Source organism: Chiloscyllium plagiosum, unplaced genomic scaffold, assembly GCF_037043375.1.
Source record: "Chiloscyllium plagiosum isolate Xiang-an unplaced genomic scaffold, Cpla_swu_hap1 HiC_scaffold_12, whole genome shotgun sequence".
NCBI classification, from domain to species: domain Eukaryota; kingdom Metazoa; phylum Chordata; class Chondrichthyes; order Orectolobiformes; family Hemiscylliidae; genus Chiloscyllium; species Chiloscyllium plagiosum.
In genome coordinates, this window is record NW_028270150.1 from 53,058,315 (window position 1) to 53,077,203 (window position 18,889).

At 49.3% G+C, this 18,889-nt stretch overlaps 1 protein-coding gene across 1 annotated transcript in view; it reads left to right on the forward strand.

Moving 5' to 3' along the window:
- efhc2 (EF-hand domain (C-terminal) containing 2) overlaps positions 1-18,889 on the forward strand; it is a 121,128-nt gene that overhangs the window by 6,046 nt on the left and 96,193 nt on the right. Inside the window, exons 2-3 of the mRNA XM_043700858.2 lie at positions 1,398-1,586; positions 4,292-4,442. Of these exons, the coding sequence (XP_043556793.2) occupies positions 1,398-1,586; positions 4,292-4,442 (340 nt within the window). The remainder of the gene's footprint in view (positions 1-1,397; positions 1,587-4,291; positions 4,443-18,889) is intronic.

The following is an 18,889-nucleotide window of genomic DNA, read 5'->3' on the forward strand; positions in this document are numbered from 1 at the left end:
ATTTTGATAAAACTGCTGAATTATTGCCAGCCTTGTGCATTGGAGAGTCAATCAGGATACAAACGTCTAAATATTTTCCATTCAACCCATTCAGAGATATTATTATACACCTCTGGTGAGATTTGAACCCAGGACTCCTGGATCAGGGGTAGGGTTATTATCACTGCATGCTATGAGATCCTTAAGGATGCACACATCCACGCTGTCAGAAGAGTCTTCTCATTGTTATGCCAAATCTAAACTACTCTTCCAATCACAGAAATGCCTGTAATAGTTGTAATAGTACATGTGAGTGACAAAAGCAAGTTGAAATGACAAAAAGAGCATCATTTCATTTTAGCAAGATTGCAAAGCCATTGCCAGAGTTGGGTATTGAAGAGCTAATCAGAGTACAAATCTTCAACACTCAACAAAGATCAGTTCGCATCGCCACATGGTTCTGTATGGAGCTGTTGTCACCTTGATCATACATAGTGGAAGTGAATGACCGGATATACAGCAGACACATTACATTCACACAACTGGAGAAGCTGTTGCTCAGCTGCAGGCTGCCGATCAAGATAGCATGAACTCTCCATCTGCGCAGACCAGATCAGTTATTAGTCTCAGATGTCCATGGAAAATGAACAGCAACAGGCATTGCAACAACAACATGTAACTCAGGAACAACATTCCCCAGGGAATAAACATCTCTTAGCCAGACAGCAAAGACACGTGCCTATCATTACAAAAGCAGTGGATTTAAATAATTTGTGTGCAATGCATGTGCAGAGACTGATGAGAATAACAAACTGCTAATGCATGAGAACAGTCGTGTGATAAAGTCAGAAGTCACACCACACCAGGAATATTCCATCAGGTTTATTTGAAATCACAAGCTTTCAGATTGCTGCTCCTTAGTCAGATGAAGTCCATTCTGAAAGCCTCTGATTTCAAATAAACCCTTGAACTATAAACTTGTGGCTTCTGACCTTGTCAACCCTAGACCAACACCAACATCTCCACATAATAGTTGTGTGCGTAGTGGATAACTTGGATAATTCAAACTTTAAATGATAGTGCTCGAAAATTACATTTTTGTACCATTCTATTACTTAAGTGGGATGGGGAAGAACAGTCTATGAAAATATCTTATTATAACAATTTATTATGTCCATGTAGAGCAATATTTAAAATACACAAGCTTTGATTGCACAATTCTTTCTATAAGAACAATGAGCACCAGGATCTACATTATTTTTACAGTAAAATCATTGCATATGTTCCTGATTGAGTGTGTTTTCAGTGAGTTAACATTTCATCCATAGTGTTTATTCTAAAATTAAAACCATCCAGTAAGTGAAGGTTACTTTCTAATGTATTTCTGAGCTAATAGTTGTTTGTTTCCTTCACAATAGTTAGGAAAGGAAAAATTTCATAAATCTCATCATTTTGACTTTCCAAATGATGTCCCAACAATGGTGGGAGAGGAGAAGTCTGGCATTGGTGGTGAACCATTGCTTGGTCAAAAGCTGAAACCTAAATTCAGTATCTTTCCAAAGGGACATGGCAGTGATGCACCAGCATGGGTTGTCTTTGACAAGCAGGTATGCTTTTGTGTATGTTTGTTCCATTTGAAACATTTGTAATGAACTGATTCTTGCTGAAACTATGCTTGTGTGGACTTTCAATGAGCAGAAAATTTAATTACAAAGCTCAACCTGTGAAATCTTTTCGAGATTCATTAATTTTCTCCATTCATCAATAATAACATTCACCGTCTGTTCTTGCTACAGTTAACTTTAGTTCTCACTGGACTGTATTTCAGCATGAATGATTAGTCTTCAACTCGACTCCATTATATCATTAAACTATTTTCCCTAAATCTTGCTGCCTTGGTATTCTCATTTTTAAAAGCTTGTTCAACTCTTTTGCCCACACCAGGAATATTCCAACAGGTTTATTTAGTCATTATTTAGTCATAGAGTCATAGAGATGTACAGCATGGAAACAGACCCTTCAGTTCAACCCGTCCATGCCGACCAGATATCCCAACCCAATCTAGCCCCAGCTGCCAGCACCGGGCCCATATCCCTCCAAACCCTTCCTATTCATAGGCCCATCCAAATGCCTCTTAAATGTTGCAATTGTACCAGCCTCCACCACTTCCTCTGGCAGCTCATTCCATACTCATATCACCCTCTGTGTGAAAAAGCTGCCCCTTAGGTCCCTTTTATATCTTTCCCCTCTCTCCCTAAACCTCCAGTTCTGGATTCCCTGACTCCAGGGAAAAGACTTTGTTTATTTACCCTATCCATGCCCCTCATAATTTTGTAAACCTCTATAAGATCACCCCTCAGCCTTCGACGCTCCAGGGAAAACAGCCCCAGCCTGTTCAGCCTCTCCCTATAGCTCAAATCTTCCAACCCTGGCAGCGTCCTTGTAAATCTTTTCTGAACCCTTTCAAGTTTCACAACTTCTTTCCAATAGAAAGGAGACCAGAATTGCATGCAATATTCCAACAGTGGCCTAACCAACGTCCTGTACAGCCGCAACATGATCTCTCAACTACTGTACTCAATACTCTGACCAATAAAAGAAAACATATCAAACACCTTTTTCACTATCCTATCTACCTGCAACTCCACTTTCAAGGAGCTATGAACCTGCACTCCAAGGTCCCTTTGTTCAGCAACACTCCCTAGGACCCTAATATTAAGTGTATAAGTCCTGCTAAGATTTGCTTTCCCAAAACACAGCACCTCACATTTATCTGAATTAAACTCCATCTGCCACTTCTCAGCCCATTGGCCCATCTGATCAAGATCCTGTTGTAATCTGAGGTAACCCTCTTTGCTGTCCACTACACCTCCAATTTTGGTGTCATCTGCAAACTTACTAACTGTGCCTCTTATGCTCACATCCAAATCATTTATGTAAATGACAAAAAGTAGAGAACCCAGTACCGATCCTTGTAGCACTCCACTGGTCACAGGCCTCCAGTCTGAAAAACAACCCTCCACCATCACCCTCTGTCTTCTATCTTTGAACCAGTTCTGTATCCAAATGGCTAGTTCTCCCTTTATTTCATGAGATCTAACCTTGCTAACCAGTCTCCCATGTGGAACCTTGTCGAATGCCTTACTGAGGTCCATATAGATCACATCTTCTGCTCTGCCCTCATCAATCCTCTTTGTTACTTCAAAAAATTCAATCAAGTTTGTGAGACATGATTTCCCATGCACAAAGCCATGTTGACTATCCTTAATCAGTCCTTGCCTTTCCAAATACACGTACATCCTGTCCTTTGGGATTCCCTCCAACAACTTGCCTACCACCGACGTCAAGCTCACTGGTCTATAGTTCCCTGGCTTGTCCTTACCACCCTTCTTAAATAGTGGCACCACGTTAGCCAACCTCCAGTCTTCTGGCACCTCCCCTGTGACTATTGATGATACAAATATCTCAGCAAGAGGCCCAGTAATCACTTCTCTAGCTTCCCACAGAGCTCTAGGCTACACCTGATCAGGTCCTGGGGATTTATCCACCTTTACGTGTTTCAAAACATCCAGCACTTCCTCCTCTGTAATATGCACATTTTGCAAGATGTCACCATCTATTTCCCTATAGTCTATATCTTCCATATCCTTTTCCACAGTAAATACTAATGCAAAATACTTGTTTAGTATCTCCCCCATTTTCTGCAGCTCCACACAAAGGCTGCCTTGCTAATCTTTGAGGGGCCCTATTCTCTCTCTAGTTGCCCGTTTGTCCTCTCTTGCTCTGTATTACACATTCTAACATTTTTCATCTCAGTTTAAAATGCTGAAGGATTTCCAACAATAATAGAACTCCAACCCAAATGCATCCTCTTTGATTACCTTCAATTATGTTTTTATTCCACCCAGACTGTGCAATGGTCATGGCATGCATTTTCTTCCTTATGTTCCCTGACCTTGGTGTAACCTTCAAGACAGTTACATATTTGATTTATAGCCAACTCCATGGGACTATAATTCCTTCAATCGTCTTAAAACCCAACTCTTTGCTCAACATAGATACAAGAGTAGGCTAATCAGCCTCCCTTAATTAGATCATGATTTATCTGAAAACATTTTCAGTTTTATTCCATATTTATACAACCTATCATTTATAATTAAAACCTTTGAGGTGTGGTGCCCAGTATTATATTTAATACTCAAATGGGATCTGACTAAAACATATTTACATTTGTACATTACTTTGTAGTCCAAAGTGTGATTTTGAAGTTTTACATTCAGAAGACTTCCCACATATATGTATTGTCCAACAGGTGCTTTGCTTTAAAGCCTACTTTCAAGAAAGTGTTCAAGAAAGAAGAGATGAACAGTACCGAGTAAGAAAGTGCAAGATTTACTTTTACCTGGAAGATGATACAATACAGGTTGTTGAACCAGAAGTAAAAAACAGTGGCATCACACAAGGTATAAAAGTGGTTAAGAAATTAAAGCTCACATCATTACTTTTACTGTATTACTGTGCTAATTATTAGACTATTCTATTATTCCAATAGTCTTTTTTAATAGGCTTAGCATATCTGATTGGTGGAAAGACTTTGGACTGAATTTATTTTACATTCCCCTAAATGTGGAGCATTCAAGTCGAGTGCATGTACAGAAAATCAACTTTATGTAATGTATTCCAATTGTCAGAAATTGATAATTTGGTCCTGCAATTGAGCCATTTCTTGGATTTTGAAGTGAGATGCTTTTGACTTACATTTGCTAATGCAGAGTTAATGGAAGTACAGTCCTGATTGAAATTGTAGGATGTTTGCAAAGATTTTGAATTTTTCAGAGAATGGTGCTGAATCTTGATAAGGAGGTTAGAAGAGTTGGTTAGCCTGTATGCTACAGTAATGGGACCTATAGTTAGAGTTTCTTTTTGGGCTATAGTCCAAGTATGAAATGGAATACAGGCAGCAAAGAAAAGAAGTATTGCATATGCCAACATGGCAGATGGTGAAATTTAAATTCAGTTAATAAAATCAAGAATTGAAAGCTCTTATCACTAATGGTGATCATGAAACAATCATTGATTGTTGTAATCAAACATCCTCTTCACTAATCCTTGAGGGAAGCAAATCTGCCATCCTTGTCTGGTTTGGCCTGACTCCATTTTTACTGTAATTAAGTTGACATTTAACTATCCTCTGAAAAGACATGGTAAGCCATTAAATTTAAGGCCAGTTAGAGATGGGCAACAAATCTTGGCCAGCAATATCCACTTACCTTAAAATAATAAGGTTAAAAAAAAAAGATGGCCAAGGAGGAATTAGCCAGGACCTCTTTGCTCTGGATAAGTTGGTCATGTTTGAAAATTCAGATTCCTTTAATATGCCACCCCAAAATCACAGTTGCCCCACAACGAGAGCTTTGCAACCAACAAGCATATCATGGGTTAAACCATTGGCATCATGAAGCGCTGGTTCATGGCTGTATGGCCAGGGGAGTGACTTCATATATTCACGAGAACAGATGTCTAAGTTTGTGGTTATTTGGTATATCTCCACAATCTCACCACCATGAGTATGACACCGTGGCCACCAGATTTACAGAGACTAAGAGATCAGGAAAAGTCTCCACTTCATCTAAGATGTCACCCCGTCATCACCGTTGACTAAAAATTCCTGACTTTTCAATCTATTTGCTACATCCATCCTAGTGTTCTATTTACAAAATCCCAAAATAAGTAATGGAAAAAAAAGAACTATCCACAACTTTATCCAACAGTACATTCACTGACATAAAAAAGTGAATCATTCACCCTTGTGCCTTTCCTGAGTTCCTGCATTGCAAGTGTCATTACCTGGCTGAGAGGTCCTTCACAGTGTTACTCAAAAGGCAATATTATGCTGGTGAAAGGTAAAGGACTTTCAATGGATAAGATTGCAAACAGGTTTTATAGGATGATCTCTGTGCCTGAGGGCTGGGCTTCTACGGTGCCACCTTGGGTGCAATGTGGGATGGCTGTCTGAAACAGCAACAAATGTAGAATGTCATTAATGGGAGAACAAAGCTGTCAGGCTAAGAAAGACAGATTGTAGAAATATGCCAATTGTGGTTACGGCCTTTCCCCTGCATGATGCCCCAGCAGTCATTTAGTAACCTGTTGAAGAACATATTGAATTACCATTGTGAAAGCATGAATGCCCCAGACTACTGGTTTCCAAAGCCATGATGGTAGCATTCTGAGCAAGCGTAACAAGAATATGAGTCTCAATACTTCAGTGAGTCTCCACTGCAGCACTGAGACATTTGGCTCACTTTTGCCTGTGCTGTAATCGAGGTCCAGACACTGTGTTGCATCACAAAAGAGGATCCACAACTGCTGTCCTGGCATTGGAAATCATTACCATGGAGGAAGGGATAGGCTCCAAGCTCTGATAATTGTCCTATGCCAAATTGGAGCGAATTCCACCATGTTCTTTGAGAATGACAAAGAATGATAGCAGTATAGCAATATGGCAGGCATCTTGGTCTGGATGACCATTAGATTTGTTCTTCATGCTGTCTCAATTGAAGTCCTCCTCTAATTCCTGTGCAGAAAAGCTCATCTGTGACCTCACCATTCAAGTGCTTTCTTAGATGTTGCCCATTCATGCCCAACGACTCATCAAATGCACATCTTAACTCCGTGTTACCCTGTAAGACATGTGCAGGATCAGTATCTGACCAGATGGCTATAAATGTAAGATTAAATGATGGTGTTTCTTTATGACTGTGACAATGCTGTCATTTAAAAAGGTTATTTTGTTCTGGATTTTTTGGAGAGGTTGTAAAGGCAGAGATACCAAAGTGGCTACTGGAGACTGCCTAAGTCAACAATTTAGGAGACCTTTAGGTTTTGCAAAAAACAGTTGTAACATTGGAAGGGGAGTGGCCAGTTCTCACAGATTAGGCTTTCTATTTTTTTTTAAACTGTGGCAGTCAGAAGCTATTTGGGTCCTAGAAAGGTTGGAGCTTCAGTAAAGGGTTCCGAGCTGCTACTTCCTCTAAAATATCTCACTTGATGTTATTTCCTCCTGGATAGAAGTACAGCATGTAAGAATTCTCCTTTTGCCAAGGGCTGTGTTTATGAGATGTTATCATATTGGAACAGTTAATTAGTAATAAGTACTGTATCTATTATTTGGTTAAGTTTTCCAATAGTTAAGTTATTCTAAATTCTTCTTTCTTTTGTTTGCATTCTAACTATGGTGTTTAAATAAATTGTGTTTTGATTAAAGTCATTTGACCAGTCATATCACCCATCTGGACCATGCACTTCACATGTACCTTTAAAATAAGAAAAAATTAGGGTCTAGGCTACCCTCTTAAAATATTTTGAGGGGTTCTGGTCTAGTCCATAACAATTACAAATCTAGTGTTGCTCTCTTGCTCTTTTATTAAAAAAAACTTTCACGGGTTGCAATCGTCACAGGCTAGGTCAGCATTTATCCATAGTTGTCCAGAGGGAAGTTTAGATTCAAACACATTACCATGGGTCAGAGTCAGTGTAGAGGCTACACTAGTAAACACGGTAGAGCTCCTTCACTTGAGGTATGCAGATACCTAAACTTATGTTTCACCAGCTTTGTGCTTTGTTTAGTAATGCTGCTGTTGGTTGTGGATTAAACTCATGTTACTCAGGTACAGTAGGACTGCAAAACAGAGTTATGGTTCAGGTGGGTATAAATGTCTCTTGTCACCCAGCATCCATCTTATCACATTAATGGAAGAGGTGAATACTGGACAGATGCTTGAGGGTAAAAGAATAAATTAATTCTTACAACCTCCCATACACCTTACAGACTTGCACAGTTCTGCTTTTGTGCTTTGACTTAAGAGATACCAGCTACAGCTGCAAATTGATGGTCTGGCCAATGGGAATGGTGATGTTAGCCTGGGGAAATTAAGTTAAAAATCACACAACACCAGGTTATAGTCCAACAGGTTTAATTGGAAGCACACTAGCTTTTGGAGCATCGCTCCTTCATCAGGTGATAGCGGGAGGGCTCAATCCTAACAATATGTTGAATACTGAAGACACTCTACACTCACTACACACACACACACACTTTCTCACACTCACAACTCCCAACCCAGACAGACACAGACACACACACACACAGACTGACAGACAAAGACCCACATGCACACATATATTTTGTGGGGTGAATTTGTACTTGTAGGGTTACATTGTACTTTGCTGAAAAACTGCATGAATTCATGCAAAACTCTGTTATCTCACTTTTTAGATTAGAATCAATCTAAACATCATGGGATACAGAAAACATATTGTCTAGCTATCACCCATTGTTAACAGCTAACCTGAGAATTCAACTTTTATAAAAAGGATTTGTGATTTATATATGAAAGAAGTGAAACTATCATGGTATTCGAACAGATGAAAGACTTAACAATCAATTTTTCAATGTATAATTTCAGTTACATCACACTGTAAATTTTTGCTATAAATTCAGTGTTAGAATTGAGCCCTCCACTATCACCTGATGAAGGAGCAACGCTCCGAAAGCTAGTGTGCTTCCAATTAAACCTGCTGGACTATAACCTGGTGTTGTGAGTTTTAACTTTGTACACCCCAGTCCAACACCGGCATCTCCAAATCATGGGAAAATTAAGCATTAAGTGACCACATAATGCAAGAGTTCACTTTAGGGTAATATTGATATGTCTCCTGCACAATACAAGAAGGGGTCAATGGTAAAGGTGTTAAGGTCTGTGCTGACTTTTGAGTGTAACTCGTAAAGTACGGAACCCTGATTTGAAAGACCATTGGTGAAATAATTCCACAAGAGGCTGGTATCCTGTTACCAAGTCACCCATTATTTACATGTCGAGAGTCCTTAACACTGATCCAGCTCCCTCAGAGCCAGCCCTCAGAGTGCAAGGATGTCTGACAATCCTGTTTTTTTTTCTTTCTTTTTCCCACACTACTGCCTAACTGCGGTAGTGCTTATTTTTCCCCCGTACCCATGTTGTGTGTGTGCAGGTGTGAGACACAGTGAAAGACACAAGGTGTACAAATCTTTATCCAATTTCCACCACCAGGAAAAAAGGAAACCCCCAAGTGGCCAGTGACAAGCAGTGCCCTTCACATCAAAGGGCAATGCTGTGTGATCAAACATTGAAGGGGAAGGCAGGGATTAAATCAAAATAGAATTGGATGGGGAAATGATGCACTCCACTCACTGCGGTGCCCACCGCTCCCTGAACAACTCCAGGGTGTTGGTGGACACCGTGTGCTCCTTCTCCAGAGACACCCGGGCTCTAAAGTAACTGCGGAAGAGGGGCAGGCAGTCGGCCCTAACGACCCCCTCCATGGCCCGCTGTCTGGACCTGTTTATGGCCAGTTTGGCCAGGCAAATCCTGGTTTTGTTTTTTCCCCTGGCACTCCTGTTTTATTTCATTTTTTTTCCCCACACTACCGCCTAACAGCTTATTTTTTCCCCAGCACTCATGTGTGTGTGCAGGACAATCCTATTTTTGTTTTTTTTTATTCTTTCTTTTTTCTGTTTAGTGAAAGACACAAGGTGCACGAATCTTTATTCAATTTCCACCACCAGGAAGAAAAGAAACACCCAAGTGGCCAGTGACAAGCAATGCCCCTCACATCAAAGGGCAATGCTGTATGACTGAACAGTGAAGGGGAGGGCAGGGCAGGGATTAAATAAAAATAGAGTTGGTGGGGGAAATAATGCAGTCTACTCCCTGCAGTACCCACCTCTCCCTGAACAACTCAAGGGTGTTGATGGACACCGCATGCTCCTTCTCCAAAGACACCCGGGCTCTAACGTAACCCCAGAAGAGGGGCAGGCAATCAGCCCTAACAACCCCCTCCACAGCCCGCTGCCTGGACCTGTTTATGGCCAGTTTGGCCAGCACAATCCTGTTTTTTTTTACATTTGTAAATTTTTTTTTCCCCCACAATACCGCCTAACTGCGGTAGTGCTTATTTTTTCCCCAGCACCCGTGTTGTGTGTGTGCAGGACAATTCTTTTTTTTTAATTTTATTAAACAATTCCAAAACAGTTTACAAAAAACATTTAACACTAACAGCTGTATACAAAGAAACAGCAATTTTGCAAGGGAAAGGAGCAGCAAAGCCAGGCCCTCAAACCCTACCGTTTAACCAGTTTACAGGGAAATGAGGACAAACCTCAAATCCCAGATTCAAACATGACAAGACAGCAACAATGACATTTATACATAAAAAGACAATCCAATTACATAAAAACCAGTGCATACAATACAGATCCAGCAAGTCCCCGTCCAGCCACCCGAAGGCAGCCCGCCTCTACGTACCTTCCGGCTCTCAGTCCACCCCATGCCCCTTCCAGTTCTCGGTCCACCCTGACACTCCTTTCGACCACCTGTAGGACAGCCCGCCCTGGTACCCGCCCGGAGTGACAGCGGTCAGGACGGCCTACCCAGCTTCCAGCTTCACTAACCACCCTCAGAACCTTTCGACCACCTCTGGGGCAGCCTGCCCGGAGTGAGAGCATTGAGACAATCCTGTTTTTTTTTCTCAGAGTGAGCAGAACCTCTGACACTCCTGTTCCTTTTTTTGTCCCCCACACTCCCGCCTAACTGCGGTAGTGCTTACTTTTTCCCCAGCACCCATGGGGTGTGTGTGCAGGTGTGAGACACAGTGAGAGACACAAGGTGCACGAATCTTTATCCAATTTCCACTACCAGGAAGAAAGGAAAACACCCGAGTGGCCAGTGACAAGCAGTGCCCTTCACAAAAGAGCAATGCTATGTGATCGAACAGTGAAGGGGAGGGCAGGGATTAAATCAAAATAGAATTGGAGGGGGAAATAATGCACTCCACTCCCTGCGGTGCCCACCTCTCCCTGAACTACTCCAGGGTGTTGGTGGACACCGCGTGCTCCTTCTCCAAGGACACCCAGGAACAATTCTGTTTTTTTTCTCCACCAACACCTAACTGCGGTAGTGCTTATTTTTTTCTCCAGCACCCATGGTGTGTGTGTGTGCAGGTGTGAGACACAGTGAGAGACACAAAGTGCACGAATCTTTATTCAATTTCCACCACCAGGAAGACAGGAAAACAACCGAGTGGCCAGTGTCAAGCACTGCCCTTCACATCAAAGGGCAGTGCTGTGTGATCAAAACAGTGAAGGGGGGGGTAGTGACTAAATCAAAATAGAGTTGGAGGGGGAAATAACGCACTCCACTCCCTGCGGTGCCCACCTCTCCCTGAACAACTCCAGGGTGTTGGTCGACACCGCGTGCTCCTTCTCCAAGGACACCCGGGCCCTAACATAACCGCGGAAGAGGGGCAGGCAGTCGGCCCTAACGACCCCCTCCACGGCCCGCTGCCTCGACCTGTTGATGGCCAGTTTGGCCAGGCCCAGGAGCAGATCCACAAGGAGGTCTTCAGACCTGCCCTCCCTCCTCCGTACCGGGTGCCCGAAGATCAGGAGCATGGGACTGAAGTGCGACCAAAAGCAGAGGAGGTTTTTAAGAAAATCAAAAAGGGAGTGCAAACGCCCACACCCAATATACACGTGGTCCACGGACTCCACAGCGCCACAGAACAAGCAGTTGGGCTGGGAGTCCGTGAACCACCACAATCTGCGGTTGCAGGGGACTGCCGCGTGCAGCACCCTCCACCCCAGATCCCCGAGAGAAGGTGGAGGACTCCCGCGTAGAGAGCCCTCCACTGGGGATCCCCACCGCCCGGTGGCAAATGGGCACGCCAAGGCGTGTCCAGACGGTGGATGAGGGAGAAGAGGTGGACAGTGTGCAGCAGCAGTCTATATAGGGCCCGCCTTTTTACACCCCTGGAAGGGAACAAAATTAAAATTCCAGAGGCGGCTCAGGTTGTGGGGCACAGGCTCCCGCGGGAAGTACGGGACCTTGGGGCCAATGTGAAATTCCGTCCAGGCTGGGGTGAGCGCGGACGGGATCCCACCCCACACCTGAGCGTCCTCCAACTGGTACACTACGTCGGGTCCGAGCACCGCCGTTTTAAGGCGCCGGATGGCGGTGGTCACGTACCGGACATCTACCGCTGCCCTGCTCGCTATGTCCTGCGGCAGCGTCCAGCCCAGGCCCCCGGCACCCAGCACGTCCCCGACCCTGGTCACCCTCGCCGCCACAGCCCTCCCCTCCGACAGCCACTCGAACCCGCGAGTACGGAGGTGCGGATTCCTGAGCAACGGCTCCCTGATGACAGCCGCTACTCCAGCCGGAGGGTAGGCGCGGCGCGATTCGACCATGTTCCAGACAGTGATCAGGTCCTGGTAAAAGACAGGCAGCGTCTTGAGGGCGACCTCCAAACCGTCACGGTCGACGAACAGGAGCTGCGTGTCGTAGTTGAGGTTACACACCTGGTGGACAAAATACGTCACCAGGGCACACCACCGAGGAGGAGGCTCGACGTAAAGGTATCGCCGCAAGGTCTGAAGGCGGAACGTCGCGACCTGGGTGCGGACGCACACCAGCGACTGACCGCCCTCCTCAATAGGGAGACTCAGAACCTGTGCAGCGACCGAGTGCATCTTTTTGTCCCAGAAGAAGTCGACCAACATTCTCTGGATGTCAGCGACAAAGCCAGGAGGAGGGACCAAAGTGACCAGCCGGTACCACAGCATGGCGGCCACCAGCTGGTTTATGACAAGCACTCGACTCCTGTAAGATAGCACTCGGAGCAGTCCTGTCCAGCAGCCTGGGCGAGCCGAGTCTTTGGCCTCCAGCTCCTGCCAGTTGGCCGGCCAGGATTCCTCAGCCGGGCTGAGGTAGACCCCCAGGTAGAAGAGATGGGTGGTACTCCAGCTGAAACCCCATAACTCCTCCGGCAGAGAGTCCACCCGCCACGACCGACCAGTAGTCTGGAACATTTGGCCCAGTTGATCCTGACGGAAGACGCTGCTGAGTACACGGCCTGGCACTCGCGCATCCTCCCCAGGTCAGCCGGGTCGGTGAAAGTGAGGAGCACGACGTCGGCGTAGGCCGAGAGGACCACCCTTGTGCCCGCGCCGCGCAGAACTAGCCCCGACAACCTCCTCTGCAAGAGGCGCAGGAAAGGCTCCACGTACAGGGAATACAGCTGGCCGGGCGGGACAGCCTTGACGCACTCCTCTCCCGAAGCGAAGGGGCGCGTTAACTTTAACCAGACACTCTGCGGCGGCGTACAAAAGTCGGATCCAGGCGACGAACTGCGTCCCGAACCTGAATGCCCGCAGAGTCCTGAGCAGGTACTCGTGATCGACCCTGTCGAACGCCTTCTCCTGGTTGAGAGACAGGAAGGCACTCGGCAGACCAGCCCGTCGACAGAAATGGATCAGGTCCCGGACCAGGTGGAACATTGTCGTGTATCCTCCGGCCCGGGACTGTGTAGGACTGGTCCGGGTGAATCATGTGGGCCAGCACGGAAGCCAGGCGAGAAGACAACACCCTGGCGAAGATTTTGTAGTCCGTGCTGAGGAGGGAGACCGGACGCCAGTTCTTTAAGGAACGAAGGTCCCCCTTCTTTGGCAGCAGGACGATGACTGCCCTGCGCCAAGAAAGTGGCAGCTCTCCGGCATTTATACACTCCCCCAGGACCTGTGCGTAGTCGCTCCCCAGGACGTCCCAGAACACCCTGAAGAACTCCACAGTCAGCCCGTCCTCTCCCAGGTGAGAGCCGGTCGAGGGCGCCGGTCAGCTCCTCTAAAGTGACGGGAGCATCGAGCCTTCCGGCGTCCTCCGGGCTGAGCTGCGGCAGGTCCTCCCACAGAACTCTGCGAGCATCCTTGCTGGACGGATCCGGAGAGAACAGAGCCGTGTAATAGTTTCGGATGTGGGCCCTAATCCCCTCCCGATCCGAGACGAGGGACCCGTCGTCGGCCAGCAGCACAAGGAGCTGCTGACAGGTGCCACGCCTTTTTTCCAGCGAGTAGAAGAAGGGGGAGCCGCGGTCCAGGTCCTGGAGGAGCTGGATCCGCGACCTCACTTATGCGCCCAGAGCCCTGACGAGCTGCAGGTCCCGGAGCGTGGCCTTCTTCTCTTCGTACACCCCGCGCAGGGCTGGGTCCGCGTCAGGCTGACCGAGGCGTGACTCCAGGTTGAGCATCTCCCTCTCCAACTCCCCGATCCTGGATTTCCGCCTCTTCGTCGACCCCCTCGCGTACTCCTGACAGAAGACGCAGACGTGAGCCCTGCCCACGTCCCACCATAGCCTCAGGGAGGGGAAGCTTCCCCGCTTCCTTCTCCAGCCGGCCCAGAAACGACGAAACGAGTCCCAGAACCACTCGTCCTCCAGCGGCAGGTTGTTAAAGTGCCAGTACGCGGAGCCGAGCCTGGCGCCGAACGGAAGGAGTTCCGCCCACACCAGGTGATGGTCCGTGCACGACACCTGCTGCGTGGAGGCCTTCGGAAAACAGGAGGCGTACGCCTGCGAAACGTACAGGCGGTCGATTCTAGACACTCCGACCCCAGGCCTCATGAAGGTGAAGGCGACGGAGTCGGGATGGAGATTCCACCAGACGTCCACCGGGTCAAAGGATTTGACCAAGTCCCCCAACCTCCTCCCCGACGCCCAGCCAGCGCGGGCACCGCCGTGGTCCCTGCCCTCGAGGACACAGTTAAAATCTCCCCCGAGGACAACGCACTGATTCTCGTCGATGGAAGCTTGATGAGTGGACACTTCTTCAAAGAAGCTCGCTTGTCTCAGCCCGGCCAGGGGAGCGTAGACGTTCACCAAGTGAAGCACCGCGCCCCCCAGCCGAACCGTCAGGTGAAGCAAACGGCCTGGCACTGGCTCCCTGACCCCCAAGATCCTGGCTGAAAATGCGGGGCCAACAGGATAGCCACCCCGCCAGATCTGCGAGTGAGGTGACTCATGTAGACCCCCCCCCTCGCCACTCCAGGAGCCAAGTGGCTTCATCTCCCGGGGTAGTGTGGGTCTCTTGCAAGAAACACACCGCATACCTCCCGTCCCGAAGGACCGAGAGGGTCTGGAATCTGCGCTGTGACTCCCTGCTGCCGTTGATGTTGAGGCTGGCTATAGTTGTCTCCATGTCGGAAGCGTTGTGCAACCACCACCTGTACAGTTAAAAACCTATATACACATTTACAGGGAGGACGAGGGAGGGGCACAGAAGTCCCTCGCCCTCACCAGGAGTGCCCCCAGGAAGTTCCTGACTCGCTTTCGCTCATTTACGTCGAACCCAGGCGCCTGGCGAGCAGCGTGGGCCGACCAGTAAACTCTTTCAAAGGAGCTCCAACGGTCGAGTGCCAGTTGGGCTCTATCCCAGCGACTCCGAGTTTCCTCGACAAATTCCCGGAGTTCCTCGAGGGGGATGAGGGGGAGATCGGTGGGGGGCACCTGGGATTCGAAAACATCGCTGCAGACAGAGTCTGCGTCGTCCCCGGTGTCCGCCACCGATCCCGAACCCTCCTCCGTGAGGTCGCCCTCGGTCACCGACCCCTCCCCCACCGAGAGGATGGGGGCTGGTCCGGTGCCGCCAACTGGCCTCAAACCCCCGGCAACCCCACCCCCAGGGTCACCGGCGGTACCTTCCTCAGCGCACCCCTTCCCGGAACGCCCCGAGTTCGGGTCGTCGGGCGGCAGAGGCTCGGGGCCCCGCTCCTCTCCCGACACTGGGACGCCCGGCTCCTCGGGGAAATGGTCCTCCCCCAGGGCCAAGGCCCCCGACAAGACAGTCTGGGAGGGAGGAGCGAGGATAACACCTTCCTCCCCTCCACCGCTCGACGACCCAGCAGAGAGTCCTCCGTTGTCGCCCGCACCACGGCCATCGTGGTTGTTAAAGTCCTCCCCAGGGGCCGGAGGAGTTGAGGCAGCAGAAGCCCCTGGGGGTTTGGGTAGGTCGGGCCGCGGTGCGGGACAATCAAGAGGCACCAATGGCTCATCCCCAGGAGAGGGGCAGCGCCGCCGGCGCGCTGCTGGAGTGTCTCTCCCCTCCAAGAGAGACAGGGGGGAATTTATGGGCCTTCCCCTCCCCGCTCGCCTTGGTGGTCATGGGGCCCGAGGTCCCTCCCCCCAGCCTTTCCCGGAATACGATTGGCTGGGGGAAGACAGGGGGCGTGGCCAGGGTGGGGAGGGTCAGCCGTGACCCCACATCCACTCCCCACCCCGATAGAGAAACCCCTGGGGCTTCAACGCCTGCCCCTGGCGCTGCAACATCTGGCCTGGGGGACCCTGAGCACGAGCCCGCCCCACCCAGCCACACCCTGGCACTAACCTGGGGGGAACCACCGCTGTCCCACCTCCTGCAGCGACTGTGTCTCTGGGCCCCGGAGAGGGAACCTGGCCACTGCCCTGCCCGCCCTCACCTGATAAACCAGGGGCAGGGCAGGAAGTGGATGTGGGGTCAGTGGGACCAGGATCAGGTACGGTTTTGGGGGTTTGGGGGTCAGGGTTCCCGCGCCGGGGCGACGCTGGCACGGCCGCAGGGGCATTGTCGTGCCAGGGCGGGGCAGGTCGTGGGCTAGGTGTCAGGGAACGGTGGTCTCCCCGTGGGCGGGCCTGACGTGTCGCGTCTTCTTCAGCGCCTTCTGGCCAGCCAGATGCTCACCCCTCTCCCTGCCAGAGGCTGGAGCATCGGAAGTCTCCGGTGCCGGGGCTTGTGGTGTTGACTTCGGGGGAGGGGGAGTGGGTGCGGCGGCACCACCATCAGCTGTTGTCACGGGCTGGGCAGCCTTCTGGGTGGGGCAGTTTTTTCTAACGTGCCTCACCTCGCGGCACAGGTGGCACGGCACGCCGTCCGTCATCCAGAAGGCGCGGTAGGCCGCGCCCTCATGGAGGAGGGTGAATGAGCCCTCGGTGACCGCCTCCCGGGCCAGGCAAATGAACACCTGGCATCGGAAGGAGTAGATGTGTCGGAGGGCGGGGTCCTTAAGACCGAGCAGGAGCGGTTGGACTCCTGACCGGATCTCCCCCAAGGTGGTGAGGTCGGGGAGAAGGAGCTCACCGGCAAAGAAGGGTGGGACGTTGGAGATCACGACCCTCTGGGCCATAACCTCCAGAGGGTCTACGGGCAAATGTGTCCCGCCCACAGTGAGCCCCCTCTCCACGGCCAGGTGGACCGCCTGCTCAGTCTTAAGGAAAAAGACGGACTTCCCGTACATCTGGGCCGCAGCGACGATGGCCAGTGGGCCGACTACACTAGATATGGCCTTGCTGCAGGCCTCAATGGACATGTTGGGGTGGGGATAGGCCTTTACCCCCAGGCGTTTAGTCAGGTGCCTGAAGGGGGTTGCGGTTGCGGCCGGGGTTGGAACAGCCAAGCTTAAGGCAGCGGCTACCCCGGCGTAGGTGCGGCTGGGCCACGCGACATCCGGGCTCGCCATACTCTGCTGCTGGATATTGGTAGGCCCCAGGCAGCAGCGGTGGAGGTGGGCCTCTGGCAGCAGCAGAAGTCCTGGGAGTTGCCCAAGGCGAGTCCCAGTCAGCAACAGTGGAGACCGGCCTCAGGTAACAGCAGCGGTGGAAGCAGGCCTCGGGCGAGTCCCAGGTAGGCCCTCGGTCACAGCGGTGGGGGCAGACCTGTTGGGGAGGGTCTCCAAGGCAAGTCCCAGGCAGCCCCAAAATTGAGTCCCAGGCAGCAGTCGTGGTGGAGGGGCCCCAAGGCGAGTCCCAGGCAGCGGTGGTGGAAGTGGGCCTCGAGCAGCAGTAGCGTTGGAGGCAGGCCTCGGGCGAGTCCCAGGTAGGTCCTCGGTCGCAGCGGTGGGGGGCAGACCTGTTGGGGAGGGTCCCCAAGGCAAGTCCCAGGAAGCCCCAAAATTGAGTCCCAGGCAGCAGCCGTGGAGGTGGGCCTCTAGTAACAGCAGCAGTGGTGGAGGTCCTGAGAGGGGCCCCAAGGCAATTCTCAGGCAGCAGCAGTGAGGCAGGCCCCAAGCAACAACAGCTGAGGTAAGTCCGGGCGGGGTCCAAGAGACCAAGGATAGGCAGCGTGTAAGACAAGGTAGCTTGCCTCTTTCTCCTGGAGCACCTTGGCAGAAATTTATTTTCTTCTTCAGGTGGCAAATGTGATGAGGTGTCTATCCCAGATTCCAAGATCTCTTTAAAGCTTGACGGAGAGGGAGAACCCATGGGTTCTGCCAGCATTTCCAACTGTTCCAAGGAGCCAAGTATATTTTGCTCCTGCACCGCTTGTGAGTTTGCAGCTTTCATATGGTCCATATGCTTATTCAGACCGGTTCTCCTACCCAAACTTAATATGTCACTGGACCTGACCTCGTGTCGACAATGCCTCTTACCCATGCAGGGCCATTCTCGTGGTTCCTATACCAAACTTAATTCCTTGAGGAAAACTGTCTGTCTGATTTAGCAGAGTCTTCCCTTCAGCATTGGTGTTCTTGATGCCATTTTAGCTTCTCCCCCCAGTTCTGGGAAGATCAGATTAATCTGGTGTAGAGTCTTCTTTCCATTATTAACTCTAAAGGAGCTTTCCTGGTATTGTATGAAAGGTCGTCCTATAATCAAATAGGAACCGAGACAGTTTAGTATCTAGTGAGGCTGGTGTAGGTTCTTTTCTTAAGCCTCCTTAAAAATTTGGACTGTTCTTTTCTGCCAGATTCTGTACTCTTTATGTGACAGATTAAGTATTTATCCAGCTGCAAAAAGATGTTTACCATTAGTTTAAAATCCCCACAAAGACGAACCAACCCATCCAGCTTCACAATCGATACAATTGGTGTTGCCCATTCTGCAAACTGGCCTGATTTAATGATTCCTTCACTTTATCACCTTCTGATTTCTACTTTTGCCCATAAGGTTAATTGCACTGGGTGGGCCTTGCAGAATCATGGAATTGCTTCCTGGTCAACATGCAAGGTAGCCTTGGCTCCTTTGATAGATCTTAGACCTTCTTGGAAAAACTTCCAGACATTCATTTAGG